The sequence below is a fragment of the Hypomesus nipponensis genome, chromosome 5 (genome assembly GCF_054491055.1).
Source record: "Hypomesus nipponensis isolate SF chromosome 5, ASM5449105v1, whole genome shotgun sequence".
NCBI lineage: Eukaryota > Metazoa > Chordata > Actinopteri > Osmeriformes > Osmeridae > Hypomesus > Hypomesus nipponensis.
In genome coordinates, this window is record NC_140365.1 from 4,467,026 (window position 1) to 4,482,965 (window position 15,940).

The following is a 15,940-nucleotide window of genomic DNA, read 5'->3' on the forward strand; positions in this document are numbered from 1 at the left end:
ACCTCAATCATTAATAACGTTACTGAAACATGTTACTGTTTATGCAACTTTGCACCTGGGAAATAAAGTATTGAGATGAATGTAACATAACATTAAGGTTATTTTTGTTACAAATGAATATATGCAATGCCACCTAATCTCACGGGAGCTAAAAATAAAATCAAACCGAACAAAAACAAGTTCCTTGTGATTGTTTTGTAAATGTAACAATAATTAGCTTCAAAATATGTTTGTCTATGCGTCCATGGCATGAGTTAAGTTTTCCGAAGAAAATACAAACGAAATGTACAAGTTGAGAGGAAACTGTATTGAGCTGGCACTTTAGATGCTTAAAACTATTTACATTCAAGAAAAGTTCCCATTTTTTACAATTACATTTGCTTAACAGTTCATGACAAAAGCTCAACACAGTGATAACATCAAGAGAAACTTAATGTTATCTGAAGTAGCATTCCCAGGTTGCCAGTTCATAGTAGTAATCATAAGCCTTCAGTCATCCAGAGAGCCAAACCTGTAGTTTGAAATGTGCTTGGCAGGGTGTTTGCTTTGGTGAGTGGAATGTCAATATAAAGGCTTGTCTTCTACCCAAACACTCCTGGGTTGTGTAGTTTCAGAGACTGTAGCAAACTGTCAAAGTCCTGTATAGTCCAGGGATGTGTGGGCAGGTTGCTGGCCCCTGCTGCACTACTGCTGCTGCTGCTGCTGCAACAGAAGACAGGAGAGGACGGAGGCTACTTTAGGATGGAGCTCAACAGCAGAGCATTCGACAGCAGACCAAGAGGTCGGAAGTTCAAATTCCCCTCTCCACCTTACATTGGATATAAGCGTGCCCTAAATAAATACATTTGACATAAAAAAATTATAGCCGGGTGTACCTACATGATTAGCTATTTGGAAGCTACTTTAAGTAATTGTTAAGTAAAACCAAGCGAGAGTGTGTTTTACCTATGGTGAAACACATGCATACCTGATGGTGAGGGGGTTGTTGAAGGTTACAAGGACATCCGTGGAGAACTGGGGTAGCCGGAACAGACCAAGATGAATGCTTACAATATTTTTCGCCTGTAGAAAAAGATTAAACAAGACTGAATCAAGCAATCAGAAATCAACAGGTGAAGGGTTATATATTATAGGGGAGTCAGATGGCTGAGCGGAAAGGGAATGGGGCTCGTAATCAGAAAGCCACTGGTTCGATTGTGCCAAATGACATTGTGTCCTTGGGCAAGGCACTTCACCCTACTTGCCTCTGGGGGAATGTCCCTGTACTTACTGTAAGTCGCTCTGGATAAGAGCGTCTGCTAAATGACTAAATGTAATGTAATTTAATGTTATCGAAGCTGTAATTAAACGTAGTGATGTTTGAGACACACGGGTACCTCCTCGTTGAACTTGGACACGGCCTGGGTTCCAGTCAGCAGCCAGGCAGAGGAGCATTCCTGCATGGAGAGCTCAGGTTTGGACAGGGCCTGAATCTTCTTCACCTCTGACGTCCCCGGGCCTCCTGCCTTGTTGCTGCCGGCTACGTCCTCAAAGTGATACCTACAGGATCCGATGGCCATGTTTCATATGGGACAAGATGTTCTACGGGCGTTTTGTGAAGCCCTCTGTGACATTGCTTGTAAAAGGGGCTATGCAAATACATTTTTATGTTGTTTGTGGAGTCAACACCTCCCAGGATTAGCTCACCTAGCCGCATCCTCGTTCTCCACGTGACTCTGGAACTCCAGCAGCTCCACGATGATGCTCTGGTCCGTGTGCTCATGGGCAAACACTTCCTGGTTGTCTGGGATCTCCCTCAACTCACTGCACAGAGAAGGGAGGGATGTGGGAGGAAGGGGGGGGGGGGGGTGATGTGTATATTCACATCTCAGGTTATTCATCATTTTTATCCATACAAACTTGTAAGTATGTTATTCTAGAATCTAGAGTATTTGACCTTCATGTACATCGCTGTTTTCCTCAACAGTGTCACCTGTAAACTTTGCAGTTACAGAGTTATATCGTGAACGATGCAATCCGTCATTCACTAACCTTATATCTTTGGCATCGCGTGGGATAGTAGCTGACAACGCGCCTCCAAACAATGGGTGACACTCTATCGCGTTATTTGAATGATTTTGCATACTACGGCAAGAAACGAATACAATTTGGACAAGGACTTTTCAGTAACGCTTGTAATATAGCGGCAAGCAGCGTAGCTTGAGAACTCAACGAGAAAGTCGGACACACCACAGAGTACTCAATCTATGGATGTTACCAGAGGCGGAAGTAAACAGTGACAACACGAGGATGATTTCTCATATGATCAAGAGGTGTTGACCACTAGTGGACATAAATTGAACTGCAACATTGGGTGAACAAAAATGATAAAGTCCCCAAGTTTTAGCTTTAACTAGAATAATGGTGAGTAGGCTACTCTAAACTGGCGAAAGGGCATTTGTGTCCAACTTCCGACTTTTTCTTTATCGCGTCATGTTTTGCATAATTACGTCATTAATTGTTGCAGCAAGTTTGCTTTATCTTTCTAGGATCAGCAGAGAGAAATTCAACTCACTGAGGAATAAGGTATGCCATCATGTCCCCCCTTCTGTAATCATATTGTAATTTAGCAGACGCCTTTACTGCTAAATGCTAACAATTAAACTGATGATCGAGCCATGTAGTACTGAATGATGCCCCTGAACTTTGTGTCTCCAGGTATCATGCATAATGACAGACTCGGGAGCTGGATCCTCGAAACCACTGAAAGGTATTCTGAAGAAAGGTAAATCCTATGATATAGACTCGTCGATTCACGGTCCCGAGTGCCCCCTGCATGGCCAGCGGTCCCCAGGACCTCTAGACCACCGGCAGGGCCGCGCTGGCCCGGGGTCGGGCAAGCCGCTCAGAGGCATCCTAAAGACCAGCGCAAGCTATGGCGCGGCGGAGGAACGCGCCGATTCTAATAGCTCAAAATTGAGGTCAGACTTACCTTTAAATAATGTCAACTAGATTTTTCTTGGTTATGTTTTTTTTTTTTACTGTTAGTTTCTGTCTCGGTTCCACAGACAAAGACAACGATGGGACGAGTCCAACATTTTGGCCACGAGCTGTCATTCCTGGCTCAACGTTCCCAAAACTGGATCTCACCTGTGAGTAACACAACCATAATAGGAGTAGCAAAAGAGTAAGATGTGACAGTGCCACTGTCAACACCTCTTGAGCAGGACCCCGTCCCCTCACGTGCATAGCCAAAACATATTTAATGGGGTGGCCAAATGGGCTACACAATTGCACGTGCGTCCTGCTAGCTTGCTTGTTGTGGGTCCTCAGATGTAGCCTCACCATGCTGGATTGGCCTGCTTCCAGCACGTGGGAGGAGCACACATGTCTGTGTGTCAGTAAGAGGTATGAGGGCAGACCATAATATGTTACATTGTTGCATTTATATTTTGAGGTGTAACTAACTGTATACTCCCCCAGTTTCAGCCTTAGGTTTTTTGATGTCGAGTTACTCTTTAAGAAAAGTAAAATGTGAATGTGTCTTCTTGAATGAAACACTGTCTCAGGAAGAGAAAGAGCCAGAGCTGGAATGAGATGAGTATCCTGGCCACTCAACAGCCCTACAGAGGGAACAGCCCCTGGATTCAAGTGGATGACAGCTGTCCTGCTGGTGTGGCATGGTACTGCATCCTTTCCTGTTAAAATAATGAATTTACATTTATTCATTTATACATTTATTCATTTAGCAGACGCTTTTATGCCAAGCGACTTCCAAGAGAGAGCTTTACAAAAGTGCATAGGTCACTGATCATAACAACGAGATAGCCCCAAACATTGCGGACAGCCAAAACATGAAGCATACATCGTGAAAAACCAAATAAGTGCCAAAGGGAAGAACCAAAAGAGCATGTAGTTAAACAAGTTACAATTAAACAACATGAACCTCAAAAAGTGCAAGAGTGTACCTGTAGAAAAGCAAGCAACAGTAAAATATTCCACAGCGAGTACAATATTTTAAATCTGTTACAACTAACGTAACCTAACTAACTAATTTATGAAATGAATGAACCGGCAACTTGAACTGCAGTTGAATGCTGTACCATTGAGCTATACCCAACCCTAGTTTGATGTGTAGGCTTCCATTGTTAGTAGTGATAATAGTCTGGTTTTCCTCTCTGTCTCACTTCCTCTGGTGCTCACAATTTTTGCGTACATCGTCTGAGGCGTGAATTCTTGTGTTTACTTCCTGTTTCCTGCTCCTCTAGGCAGTCTGATGATGCGGAGACCAGCCCCAGCTTGACCTCTGACCCTCAGCCTGTGGCCTCGCCACCGAGGCAGGAGAGCAAGTAAGACTGAAGCCCTAACCCTGACAGCCCCTGTGAATGTCCACCAAGGGGAAATGAAACCCATTCATTGTGATGTATTCCAAACAAACGTAACATCCATATGACATGTTTATTTTCAGTTCATATCCACACAAGTCACCAGCCTGTGATAGGATAGGAGACAGGAGGAGGTATCAGTCCAAACAGGAAGGCCAGAAACGTACCAAAGTCCAAGATGAAGGAGCACCAGGTGGCAGAGACTACAGTGGTGAGCAAATACTTAAATATTCAGCCAACCTCAATATATGTAATCAATATAGCTTGTTTTATTTGTGGTTTTAAATAGTCCATGCTTACATACCTCTACAGGTACCTCTCCCCTTTCCTCCCCTCTCTCCCTCCTCTCCTATCGTACCTGCTCCCTGTCACCCCCTCCCTCCCCCCTGCCTTGCTCTCCCTACCTTTTATGTCCCTCTCTGTCGCCCCCACCGTCTCTGTCACCTCCCTCTCCGTACCCCCTGTCCACCTCCTTGTCGCCCCCACCCCCCTCCCTCCTGTCTTTCAGTCTGTCATCACCTGTGCCCCCCTCGCCTCCCCCCCCCACAAACAGCCCCAGCTTTGAGAAGCTGAGGAAGGCTCACCGCAGGGAGAACAGGCGGGTGTTGTTGGCCCTCAGGTCCGTGGCCAGAGACGAGGAAGCGAGGGACAAGGACGATGCTACTGATGACACAGTCCCAGCCTTGTGCCGCTGCAGTGACTGCCGCAGCTCCCCCAGTGGTGCGGAGTGTACAGTACAGACAAGCAACCAAACAGGTATGATATTTTATATTCAGGTTTAAACAAATAGATGATATCAATATGACATGTATTACTATTGATCGAGTTAACAAGTGGTTACAAGCGTCTTGTGTGCCTGTGCTCCCTTCCTAAGATGTGGAAGAGAAGGTGGTTCACTCCGATCCTTGATGTCAGAGTACACTCTCTCAGGACCAGTGTCTCTGAGGCCTCCACATCGCACTCCTCCACAGCTCATTAAAACATCTACCGACCAATAAACATCTGGAGACCTCCACAATGTTGTTCTCCTTACTGTATCTGGACTGTGTGTGTTTTAGTTCCAGTGGGTCACAACTGTGTCTGGATTCACGTTGTTGCCAAGGAAACACTCAGTCTACGCTTAATTTTAATATTGATGACCAATTAACACCAAATCAAATTAAATTGAAATGTAGTTTTACTGTAATTATGCTCAAAAATGGTCAAGAGCATGTGTCTCTGGCCCCATTACTCTTTAGACCCCCTCACAAAGTTTAAGGAGGAGAAATTAATAAAGTTAATTTATTTTTATTTTTTTGTAATTACAGTTTTTGGGGGGGCTAATGAAACTTTTGGAGGGGCTCCAGCCAAAAATAGGGCTACATACGCCCATGCACCTGACTGCTTGCAGCTTTGCTGTGTCACCACTAGAGGGAGCCCTGCAGGGTACAGTCATGGAACACGCCTCCATGCCAGATACAACTTTCCCAACTACAAAATTCAGACCAGGTTTCACTTCTTTATGGGCAATTTCCAGATCCAGGGCACATTTCTGATGCAGTTCCTCTCTGCACAGCGGTAGCAGCCTAAATGTATCAATACAGTCCCTGCAATGCAGATGAGTTTGAGAGGCAGGGTCAACGTTAAACATAGCTATTGCATTTGCATTGAATTTGCATTTAGTCATTTAGCAGACGCTCTTATCCAGAGCGACTTACAGTAAGTTTAGAAACAAATATCATCATTTTGTCAACGTCATTTTTGGCACGGCGGGGAATCGATTTGGCAATCTTCTAATTACTAGCCCGACTCCCTCACCGCTCAGCCATCTCACCCCCCTATGGGCCTATGGGCGTAGCTCATTGGTAGAGCATTTTTACTGTAGATCAAGATATCACAAGGTAAACCCTCCCCCCCATATGATGGTTTGGATCAAAGGGTCTGCTAAATGCACACATAACACGATTAAACATAACACTTGCAATCACATGATAACGCAATCACAATATTCGAAATTCTTACACAAATTTTATTTTGCAAGCCAGGGTTACCAGGACATCACCAGAGTCGCTAAGATTTCTCATTTGAATAGAATCAACGCCAGCCTGTAGCGAACTGCCTTCCTGTGTTTTTTTCACACTACAGTGTTTAATAAGCTTGGAGGGACTTGATGCATTGAGCTGCCTGAGATACTAAACATACACCCAGGCTTGGTTGTGTGCTCATGGTTCAGAGTTGTACTCGATGGTGATTTCTGGCTGTGTCCATCTGTGTGACCCAGAGGCTCATCTACTGTAAGAAGCTTTCTCTGATTAAATTATAACTTCACTTCCTCTAAACGTCAGACCTTTTTAGTCTTTTAAGTCTTCATAGAGGTTAAAATATTTCCCGAACTGGGTAAATCCAGAGGTAAAAGAAATGCGGGGGGAGGAGAAAGGGTGGAGGAGAAAGGGTGGAGGAGAGAAGGGGGAGGAGAGAGGGTGGAGGAGAGAGGGTGGAGGAGAGAGGGTGGAGGAGAGAGGGAGGAGAAGAGAGGGGGGAGGAGAGAGGGTGGAGGAGAGAGGGTGGAGGAGAGAGGGTGGAGGAGAGAGGGTGGAGGAGAGAGGGAGGAGAAGAGAGGGGGGAGGAGAGAGGGTGGAGGAGAGAGGGGGAGAAGAGAGGGGGGAGGAGAGAGGGTGGAGGAGAGAGGGTGGACGAGAGAGGGGGAGGAGAAATGGTGAAGGAGAGAGGATGGAGGAGAGAGGATGGAGGAGAGAGGGGGAAACAGAAAGGGTGGAGGAGAGAGGGGGGAGGAGAAAGGGTGGAGGAGAGAGGGAGGAGGAGAAAGGGTGGAGGAGAGGGTGGAGGAGAGAAGGTGGAGGAGAGAGGGGGGAGGAAAAAGGGTGGAGGAGAGGGAGGAGGAGTGAAGGTGGAGGAGAGAAGGTGGAGGAGAGAAGGTGGAGGAGAGAGGGGGAAAGAGAAAGGGTGGAGGAGAGAGGGGGGAGGAGAAAGGGTGGAGGAGAGAGGGAGGAGGAGAAAGGGTGGAGGAGAGAAGGTGGAGGAGAGAAGGTGGAGGAGAGAGGGGGGAGGAAAAAGGGTGGAGGAGAGGGAGGAGGAGAGAAGGTGGAGGAGAGAGGGTTAGGAGGTGGAGGAGAGAAGGTGGAGGAGAGAGGGTGGAGGAGAGAGGGTGGAGGAGAGAGGGTTAGGAGGTGGAGGTTGCATGGCCTCTTGGCCCAAGAGCTAGAAAGGGGCTGGTGAGTCACTGAGCTGGATTATGGGTCCGGTCAAATGTTAGCTGTTTTCAACCCATCTAAATAGGATCCGGATCTCAGAGCCCAGCATGTAAGGACATCACACAGGCAGAGACATGTCTGGGAACTACAGTGTCTCTGGTTCAGTGTGCTGTCGTTCCACACACACACACACACGCGCTGGTGTTCTGCTATCTGCATTTCCGCATACACATACTTCACTTTCAAACATCCCAGTATATACTTTGTGAGCCATTTTAATTCCAACACTGTTATGTGATGTACATATTTGTTTCTAAAATATGTTCATAAATAAGAGTTGTTACTGTACTGATACATTGTATGTCAGGATATTCCAGAGCACGGTACTAGGAGACTCTCCTGTTTCACTTCCTCCACCCTGTCTCTGTGAAATCCCTGTCTGCTAAACACCATGATCTCAATGCCTCTATTTCTCTCTCTTAACCTGTCTGTCTCCCCATGCCTCTCTCTCTCTCTCTCTCTCTCTCTCTCTGTCTCTCTCTCTCTCTCTCTCCTCTGTATCGATCATTTAACTCCATAGATCAAATGTGTTAAATGTTTAAATGCATGGCTTTCCACATATCAATCACTTTCTCCTCTCCCCCCTCCCCCTCTCCTCCCACCCACCCCCCTGACCTGGTTTTGTGAAGATCTCAATCCTTGTTTCTGTGTCATGTTCTCAGACATCCAGATAATCCTGCTGGTTCTTCTGATCTGCTCACTTCCTTCCTATGACTGTCAGTCAAAGCTGCTCGTCCAGTTTTGTTCTTGTAGGTCAGTGGACCAGCCATTTGAAGCCTACAGGCAGGTTTAAACAGCACACATCCAAACACGTGTAAAGCCCAACGACACCATGAAAGAACTATAATAAGAATAACATGTTTAAAATGTTTGCACGTCGCTGGGCTCACATTATTCATGTTGTTCAGCCTTTGGCTATGCCAGATGACCTGCTTATAACCTGCTATGGTGTCAGTAAAACGCTGCCCCTGCATTTGCTTTGTTAGATCAAGAATGGGAACTGATTGTTGCAAATGCATGATGCGATGCATGTCAATGATGGGAGGGAGAGGGAGAAATAAAGAGAGTGAAGGAGGGAGAGAAATAAGTTTGGTCTCGGTTTCCAAAGACCTCTTCGCCAGTAAGCATCCTAGTAACAGATTTACACTAATAGCCCCTGACAGGTCGTTTTCCCTCACACAACAGAAGCATAATCCCTGTGAGCTAATGAACAATCAAGTAGGATTTTAAATGCAGAGTAAGTTCCAGATCTGATCCTCCCACCTTTTCAATACACCACGTCCCCTGCCCTGCAGATTAACCAGCAGCACCAGCCCTGCATGGATATCTCACCCAGACACACAGCAGAGATGATAAGTTGATAAGTTTATCCTACAGTCGACAAATACCACATGGAGAGGATGCTGAGGACTCCAAGAAGCAGCCAATAAGGACATCAGACTCTGTATTGGATTTTAACAAAGCGATTGTTTCTCTTTCTTTGGTCGCCTGTCTTTTCTTCCCGGGACAAGGAGACTGAGGTAGGTAGGAGCTTTGTATGCTGTGTTACACCTCAGAACGATCTGCTTTGAACTTCAAGTTTAATCCAACCTCTATATCCTGTATGTTTTTGATTTACTCTGCAAAGGTATGGCTGCATTTTGTTTAGTTATGGATGCACAGGAGCTCTGCTCTATCTTTGTCAGATAGTAGTTCTCATGTTGTGTGATGGTTAATGTTGCAAGTGATGAAAAGCATGTGACAAACCTCAACCTCCCACTGCAACAGGCAAAGCAAATAATATCTTTTATAATAATATTTGCACTTGAGAAGAAAAAAAAACTTTCCCCGAATGTGAAATGCGAATGTGAAACCTTAAAGTGAAATAAGAATATGATGTAGTTATATTAAACATATAAAGATTTCCGTAGCTATATAGATCTTACATCATACAAATCTCAGAGCACCAGCTATATCTGTAAAACGTTCATTACATTTGTGTATTAATTACTGTTTATTACAAGCTCTCGTTAACTCTGACTTCAATTAGATGTTTCAAACGTAGTCTGCTGTTTGGGATCGTATGTCACTAGCAGCAAAGGAGAGCACTCAGGTGTTATCATTTGGTAATTGGATTTGGGAGATTGAGGACAGCGAAGCATCCATCCTAAGGTATCACTTTCAATACTTGTATCAGGTCCAGAGATAAGGATTAGGTATTTATGAGAGCTTCAGACTCCAGTGATCCTAATGGGTCTGGTTATAGCTGAGAAATTGTGTTAAATTTTTATGACCTGATGTACTGTGCACATTTGGTTGGTAAATGGTAAACCTACAAATAAAAATACAAAATATCACAGATGATACCTCACATGTGATGGGGTTCAGATGGCTAATCAGTTAGGGAGTCAGGCTATTAATCAGGAGGTTGGTTTGATTCCTGGCCATGCTAAATGACGTTGTGTCCTTGGGCAAGGCACTTCACCCTACTTGTCTCAGGGAGAATGTCCCTGTGCTTACTGTAAGTCGCTCTGGACAAGAGCGTCTGCTAAACATGTGATACAAGCATAGGTGGTGACTTGCTTTCTTATGGATCTGTTATTGAGAATGTTCTTTTTCGTGTATGTGTGTGTATGCTTGCATGTGCATGTATGAATGGGTATGTGTGTGTATGTATGTGTGTGCATGTGTGTGTGTGTTCGTGTGTGCGCATGTGTGTGTGTGTGTGTGTGCATGTGTGTGTGTGTGCATGTGTGTGTGTGCACCAGGAGGAGACCCAACCATGGACATCGGAGGTCTGGAGACGGTGGTGGCCAACTCGGCCTACGTGTCGGCGCGCGGCAGCGTGGACGGAGCCGCCGCCGCGACCATGCGGGACAAGAAGATGCGCGCGCGCCTCAACCTCCCTCACATCAAGAAGTGCGAGCACATGAAGACCACCGTGGACGCGGTCTTTGACAGCATGTGTGTGAAGCAGCCCATCGGCAAGCGCCTGTTCCAGCAGTATCTGGAGAGCGTGGCGGCCCACAAGAACCCAGGAGAGCTGTGGAAGGACATGGAGGACTACAACATCGCTCAGGAGAAGGACCGGGTCCAGAAGGCCCAGAAGATCGTCAACAAGTACTACGACTCGGCCTCCAAGACCTTCTGTCAGTTCCTGGAGGAGAAGGCCATCACGCGCGTCAAGGAGGACCACAAGAACGTCCGCAGTGACCTCTTCAAGGAGAGCGAGCAGCAGCTTCTGAAGCATCTGGAGGGCGCGGCGCTCGCAGGCTTCAAGGACAGCATGTACTTCCTGCGCTACGTGCAGTTCAAGTGGCTGGAGAGCCAGGCTGTCGACGAGGAGTGGTTCATGGACTTCCGGGTGCTGGGGAAGGGAGGGTTCGGAGAGGTGCACGCCTGCCAGATGAGGGCCACAGGCAAGATGTACGCCAACAAAAAGCTCAACAAGAAGAGGCTGAAGAAACGAAAAGGCTACGAGGTAACCGCTCTGGCCTACTTTAGGACACACATGTCACCTCTCCCCTGACGTCGTCCCGGTACTGTAATTACATTAAAACACAAGTGGACACTGGCTGGGAAGAGGAAAGGCAGAAATGTGAGACAGGATTATGTGGCTGTGTGAGTGCAGAGATTAAGTTCACATCTTATCAGGGCCAGAATGGCTCAAAGTAAAGAGGCTTGAGGATCTGGGAGAGACCCTGCAAAGCTGCTCAGAGCCCGAGAAAGGGAGGGTGGCCTAGGTCTAGACCCCTGCTTGTCAAAGCATTAGAGGGTAATGAAGATTAACCTATTGCTAAAACTGGGCTCACTGTGTCCTGGAGACTCTATTACTGCAGTGTGTTACAATGTCCCTCGAGGTTTAATAAGACATGATGGATTGTCACGGAGGATAATGCAGCTGTTGGTTATCAATACAGCTGAAGTCATTTAGCGTACGCTTTTATCTAAAACAAGATTCAAACACTGTCCCCTTTTGAGCTAAGATGTCAGGGAGCCTTCTCCCTTAAGGCGGAGTCCTAGTGTATTCTCCAAATACTTTCTACATGCACTCTTTCTACATGGTTTTGCATGAAAGCCTCTGCTAAATGACTCGAATGTCCATTGAAGTGTTTTCTCTCTTGCTGTCCTCTCCCCTCCAGGGAGCGATTGTGGAGAAACGCATCCTGGCCAAGGTGCACAGCCGCTTCATCGTGTCCCTGGCGTACGCCTTCCAGACCAAGCTGGACCTGTGTCTCGTTATGACCATCATGAACGGAGGAGACCTCAGGTGCAGCTTCCTGAACGACACCCAATCGCAACGCAGTTCGTTGAGCAGTGGTTTTTGATCCAAAGAGACTCACAGGAGGAGGATTGAACCTGCGACCTCTTGATCTGTAGTCGAATGCTTTGTCACTCTGATACACGCGCAAGCACACAGGCACAAGGAGACAAACACAAACACAGGGATAGGCACACACACACAACACAAGCACACACACAGCCCCACAAACACACACCCACAGCCACAAAAACACACACACAAGCACACACACAGCCACACAAACACACATTGCCACACACACACAAACACACACACACACACAAAGGCAAGCGTCTGTGCAGCTCTGCATGGGTAACGATCTCTAGTCGACAGTGTGGGAACATCGAGAGCTCCTGCAGATCTGTGTAATCAGCCTAAGTCAGCTCCCCCCGCCATCCAGCTCACAGACGCTGAGCTGCGCACGGCGTGACGGCATCACCTGAACCGCCCCTTCAAAACCCCACCTTGTGTGAAAGCGTTCAATTGGTTAAAGTCACTCCGCGGTATCAATAACGCCCAACTGCAAAAAGCCATAGCTGTCGAGAGTGGTGTTTATGTTCCGAGTCAATAAACTGTCTGTACTTTCAACAGTGGAAACAGAACACACCCGGTCTCTCCCTCCCCTCCGTGTGACTCCCTGTCCGTGACTTGGCTGTAGGTTCCACATGTACAACGTGGATGAGAAGAACCCAGGTTTCAACGAGCCCAGAGCCTGTTTCTACACGGCGCAGATCATCTGTGGGCTGGAGCACCTGCACCAGCACCGGATCGTCTACCGGGACCTGAAGCCTGAGAACGTGCTCCTGGATGATGGAGGTTCGTCCGAGAGAGGCCTAGTCGTAGGGACCCAATGCTTTGTCTACGTCTATACTGATGTATCATCCTATCATCCCTATGTCCATACTGAGTATTCTTTTTTTAAACGTTGCACGTGGTAAGTTGAGGTTTGCGAAACACCTTGAAAAGAAAGGAATTTCCAATGAGCACCACAATCCCGACTGTGAGAGCCATGCACACACACGCTATTTTGTGATGTATAACCTAGACAACCCCCCCTCCCTCCTCCTGCCCCCCCACCAGGTCACGTCCGTCTGTCAGATCTGGGTCTCGCCGTGGAGCTGCCCCCGGGGAAGGACACCACCAACGGCTACGCAGGCACCCCAGGTACGAGAGGAGGGGAACCCCCCCTGGGTCCTCACTGACCTTCTGCACGGCGGAGCGCTGCAGGTTCTCTCACCCCCCAGGGGGTGGGGGGGGGTCTCACGCGTGTTTTGTTCTCGTTCAGGTTTCATGGCTCCGGAGCTGCTTCAGAAGAAGGACTATGACTACAGCGTGGACTACTTCACGCTGGGGGTCACCCTGTATGAGATGGTGGCTGCCAAGGGCCCTTTCAGATTGAGAGGAGAGCAGGTCAGTCTGTTGTTCTGGGAGTTTGCAGGTGGAAACTGCTGCTTGACCTGGAATAGCAGGTACAATGCAGGCAGTTGGAGGGCCGAAAACAGGTAGTTATTGTTGATGAGTGACATTTTGAATGGTTTCGTTTGACTCAGGTTGAGAACACAGAGGTGACTCGGCGAATCCTGAACGACCCTGTGTCGTACCCAGATAACTTTGGGAAAGAGTGCATGGCCATGTGCGAAGGGCTGATGGAGAAGGACCCAGCCAAGCGCCTCGGCTTCAAGAACAACGAATGTGCCGACTTAAAGAACCATTCATTCTTCAAAGACCTCAACTGGGGACGCCTGGAAGCGGGTTAGGGATTCCAGCACACACTCACACGGACACCTAAACTCCACCTGAAAAAACTCACTTCCAGATTGTTTGTGAACTTTTTGTTGATATTCCTGGTGTCCTGTATCTAATATTGCCGCACATGCTCTCTGTGTTCCTCCCAGGCATGCTCACTCCTCCGTTCATCCCCGACCCCAAGGCAGTCTACGCCAAAGACATCAGCGACGTGGGAGCCTTCAGCACCATCAAAGGCGTCGTCATCGACAACAAGGACACGGAGTTCTACGGCGACTTTGCGTCCGGCAACGTCCCCATTCCGTGGCAGGAAGAGATGATCGAGACGGGAGTGTTCGGGGAGCTCAACGTCTGGGCGGAGAAAGGCAAGCTGCCCAACGACCTGGACCCAAACTTTGTCCCTGTGGAGTCCAAGGGGGGTGCTTGTGTTCTGCTCTGAACCCCTGTTGGTGCTGACAAGAATACCGTATCGATTGTGAATATAACTGTGTAAAGTACGTAAACGGAGTGTAACATAGATTTTAAAATATTGCAAAAAGGGATTTTTAAATTGTTTTTAAAGGGAACTGTCAGCCCCTCCCAGACCCCCACCCCTACCACCACCACCAAATAATTCATGCAATAAATACAAAGTTCACTGATTTCCCATTCTTCACTTAAGACAAACTATGAGCTATTTTCATACGTAATGAGAAATGGAATTGTAATGTATGATTACACAGTATATACTCTATAGATATATTTATAGGCCTGTAGGCTATACTGTACATATGGTGTGAAATATTTAGTTAGCATTATCACATTTTGTCGTGTCTGTAATGTGTCAGAAATAATCAATAAAAGAATTCCAGCAGTTTGTTACTGGATACCGTTTTACTTCCCAACATGTCTTTGTATGAAACCCAACTGTAAGGCATCTGCCTGCAGGAATGAAGCTAACATTAGCTACTGTTATGGAGCTATTGTCACCTATCTACAGTTATGGAGCTAACATCGTCTCTACTATGGAGCTAACTGTATCTATACATACCTATGGAGCTAACACTTTCTACCGCTTTGTAGCTATTCAGGTACACATTTCTCTTTTTGATAGTGAATCTGTGTACACGAAACAAATGTAACCTACACAAAACTGTTAAGTCCTCTATGGACTTCCCCTTGAACAGACTGGTGTGTAAAAACCACAGCAAATGCAGAAGTGGTCTAATGAGACTACATTTTATACAGTCTTTCTTTGTGTCGCAAAATCCCTCAGCTTGGCAGGTATGTAAAAACGTTCATCTTCATCCACTCAGACTTTTGAGTTACCCTACTCAAGCTGTTGTGTTCTCCCTGAATAATCTTCGTTTCAAATCAGGTATGTTTTCTATGTGCCGTTCTTTCTGAAGGTGATGTGTAGCCTCAGTCTCTCTACCCAACTGTCTCTTATGATCCTCCGTTCTCGAACTCTTTGGATTTGTCCACGCTCTTTTGAATCTTTGACTTTGACATTTGTCTTTTTTTCAAGTTATTTTGTCATTACCAGCTAGTGGAGCATCTCTGATCTCTCCTAATCTATAATGGACATGGAGAAATTGCAACGACGACCACGGATTCCCCCGAAACCCAATCTCAAAGACTTGACTTTAAAAAGGCCAAACCAAAGGCAGTCAGTGGAGAGTAACAAGGGCAGCAGGACCCAGGAAAGGAAGGAGAAGTTTACCTTTGTCCATCACAGCACCCAGAAAGCTGAGCTTGTTTCTGGGTCGCTTGTAGAAGCAGGCCAGCCTCTCACCGAAGCTACGATACCTCTGACGTCCAGAGCACAGCGAGGACCGACCTCGAAACCCCAGTCCCAACGCATGGCCCAGCGGAACAAGTCCAGCCAACATCAGGGTACACCTTCCCAGCAAACAGGGAACAGATCAGGTTGGAGTTTTACATACGTACTTGACTGCTCTAGAAAATGTACAGTGAACATGTTTGAAATGTGACAAAAGTACAACATACATTTATCGTCCACTTTCAGCACCAGATGGACGTGAAGAGAATGTGTCGGTTGGTGTGGCTGCGGATGAAAACGAAAGCCCAGCTGCGCCCTCATGTGGTCAACTTGCGACACAGCAAACCTGCATTTGTCAGCCGAACAGACCCGGGATGAAGCTGGTCTGGGTGCCGATATGTGACCTGGATCACTACGTGGATGATTATGTGGGTGCTGGCAGTGGGAAAGGGAGAGGAGAGCAGGAAGAGAAGTCCAACGTAGCGTGTCCTCCAGTCAAGACACTCAGGCCCCAACACAACTTCTCTCCGGTGAA

At 46.9% G+C, this 15,940-nt stretch overlaps 3 protein-coding genes and 1 long non-coding RNA gene across 7 annotated transcripts; 2 read left to right on the forward strand and 2 right to left on the reverse strand.

The window, feature by feature from the left end:
• Positions 1 to 286: 286 nt before the first annotated feature.
• Positions 287 to 2,829, reverse strand: rangrf (RAN guanine nucleotide release factor). Of its 3 annotated transcripts, none has more exons than XM_084697440.1 (5): positions 2,032 to 2,829; positions 1,687 to 1,803; positions 1,377 to 1,539; positions 968 to 1,062; positions 287 to 696 (listed from the first exon to the last, which is right to left on the reverse strand). In XM_084697440.1, the coding sequence occupies exons 1-5, from the start codon at positions 2,121 to 2,123 to the stop codon at positions 582 to 584; spliced, it is 582 nt and encodes a 193-aa protein (XP_084553566.1). In that variant the 5' UTR covers positions 2,124 to 2,829; the 3' UTR covers positions 287 to 581. The 3 variants fall into 3 exon arrangements, with proteins under 3 accessions (XP_084553566.1, XP_084553565.1, XP_084553564.1); XM_084697439.1 differs by having other exon boundaries at positions 287 to 699; XM_084697438.1 differs by having other exon boundaries at positions 287 to 702.
• On the forward strand, positions 2,287 to 5,822 carry LOC146287940 (uncharacterized). 2 transcript variants are annotated; one of them, XM_084697419.1, is made up of 10 exons: positions 2,287 to 2,403; positions 2,529 to 2,565; positions 2,698 to 2,960; positions 3,048 to 3,131; positions 3,313 to 3,387; positions 3,549 to 3,662; positions 4,248 to 4,328; positions 4,448 to 4,575; positions 4,677 to 5,120; positions 5,239 to 5,822. In XM_084697419.1, exons 3-10 carry the CDS (start codon positions 2,710 to 2,712, stop codon positions 5,271 to 5,273), a joined length of 1,212 nt encoding a protein of 403 aa, XP_084553545.1. In that variant the 5' UTR covers positions 2,287 to 2,403; positions 2,529 to 2,565; positions 2,698 to 2,709; the 3' UTR covers positions 5,274 to 5,822. The 2 variants fall into 2 exon arrangements, with proteins under 2 accessions (XP_084553545.1, XP_084553544.1); XM_084697418.1 differs by lacking the exon at positions 2,287 to 2,403 and having other exon boundaries at positions 2,473 to 2,565.
• Positions 2,975 to 15,709, reverse strand: LOC146287941 (uncharacterized). Its single transcript, XR_014755089.1, has 3 exons — positions 15,633 to 15,709; positions 15,346 to 15,524; positions 2,975 to 3,677 (listed from the first exon to the last, which is right to left on the reverse strand). It is a non-coding gene; the product is annotated as an uncharacterized LOC146287941 (long non-coding RNA).
• On the forward strand, positions 10,377 to 14,082 carry grk1b (G protein-coupled receptor kinase 1 b). The gene is made up of 7 exons (XM_084697966.1): positions 10,377 to 11,075; positions 11,737 to 11,864; positions 12,556 to 12,713; positions 12,978 to 13,061; positions 13,183 to 13,307; positions 13,448 to 13,649; positions 13,793 to 14,082. The coding sequence occupies exons 1-7, from the start codon at positions 10,377 to 10,379 to the stop codon at positions 14,080 to 14,082; spliced, it is 1,686 nt and encodes a 561-aa protein (XP_084554092.1).
• Positions 15,710 to 15,940: the final 231 nt, after the last annotated feature.

Coding starts and splice junctions, on each gene's coding strand:
- LOC146287940 (XM_084697418.1), top strand. CDS start 2,473: ATGTTTTGCATAATTACGTCATTAATTGTTGCAGCAAGTTTGCTTTAT. Junction 4,329..4,447: donor CCACCGAGGCAGGAGAGCAA/GTAAGACTGAAG, acceptor GTTTATTTTCAG/TTCATATCCACACAAGTCAC. Junction 4,576..4,676: donor AGGTGGCAGAGACTACAGTG/GTGAGCAAATAC, acceptor ATACCTCTACAG/GTACCTCTCCCCTTTCCTCC.
- rangrf (XM_084697438.1), bottom strand. CDS start 2,123: ATGCAAAATCATTCAAATAACGCGATAGAGTGTCACCCATTGTTTGGA. Junction 1,540..1,686: donor GAGAACGAGGATGCGGCTAG/GTGAGCTAATCC, acceptor CGGATCCTGTAG/GTATCACTTTGAGGACGTAG. Junction 1,063..1,376: donor TGTCCAAGTTCAACGAGGAG/GTACCCGTGTGT, acceptor CTTTTTCTACAG/GCGAAAAATATTGTAAGCAT.
- grk1b (XM_084697966.1), top strand. CDS start 10,377: ATGGACATCGGAGGTCTGGAGACGGTGGTGGCCAACTCGGCCTACGTG. Junction 12,714..12,977: donor CGTGCTCCTGGATGATGGAG/GTTCGTCCGAGA, acceptor CCCCCCCACCAG/GTCACGTCCGTCTGTCAGAT. Junction 13,650..13,792: donor CTGGGGACGCCTGGAAGCGG/GTTAGGGATTCC, acceptor TGTTCCTCCCAG/GCATGCTCACTCCTCCGTTC.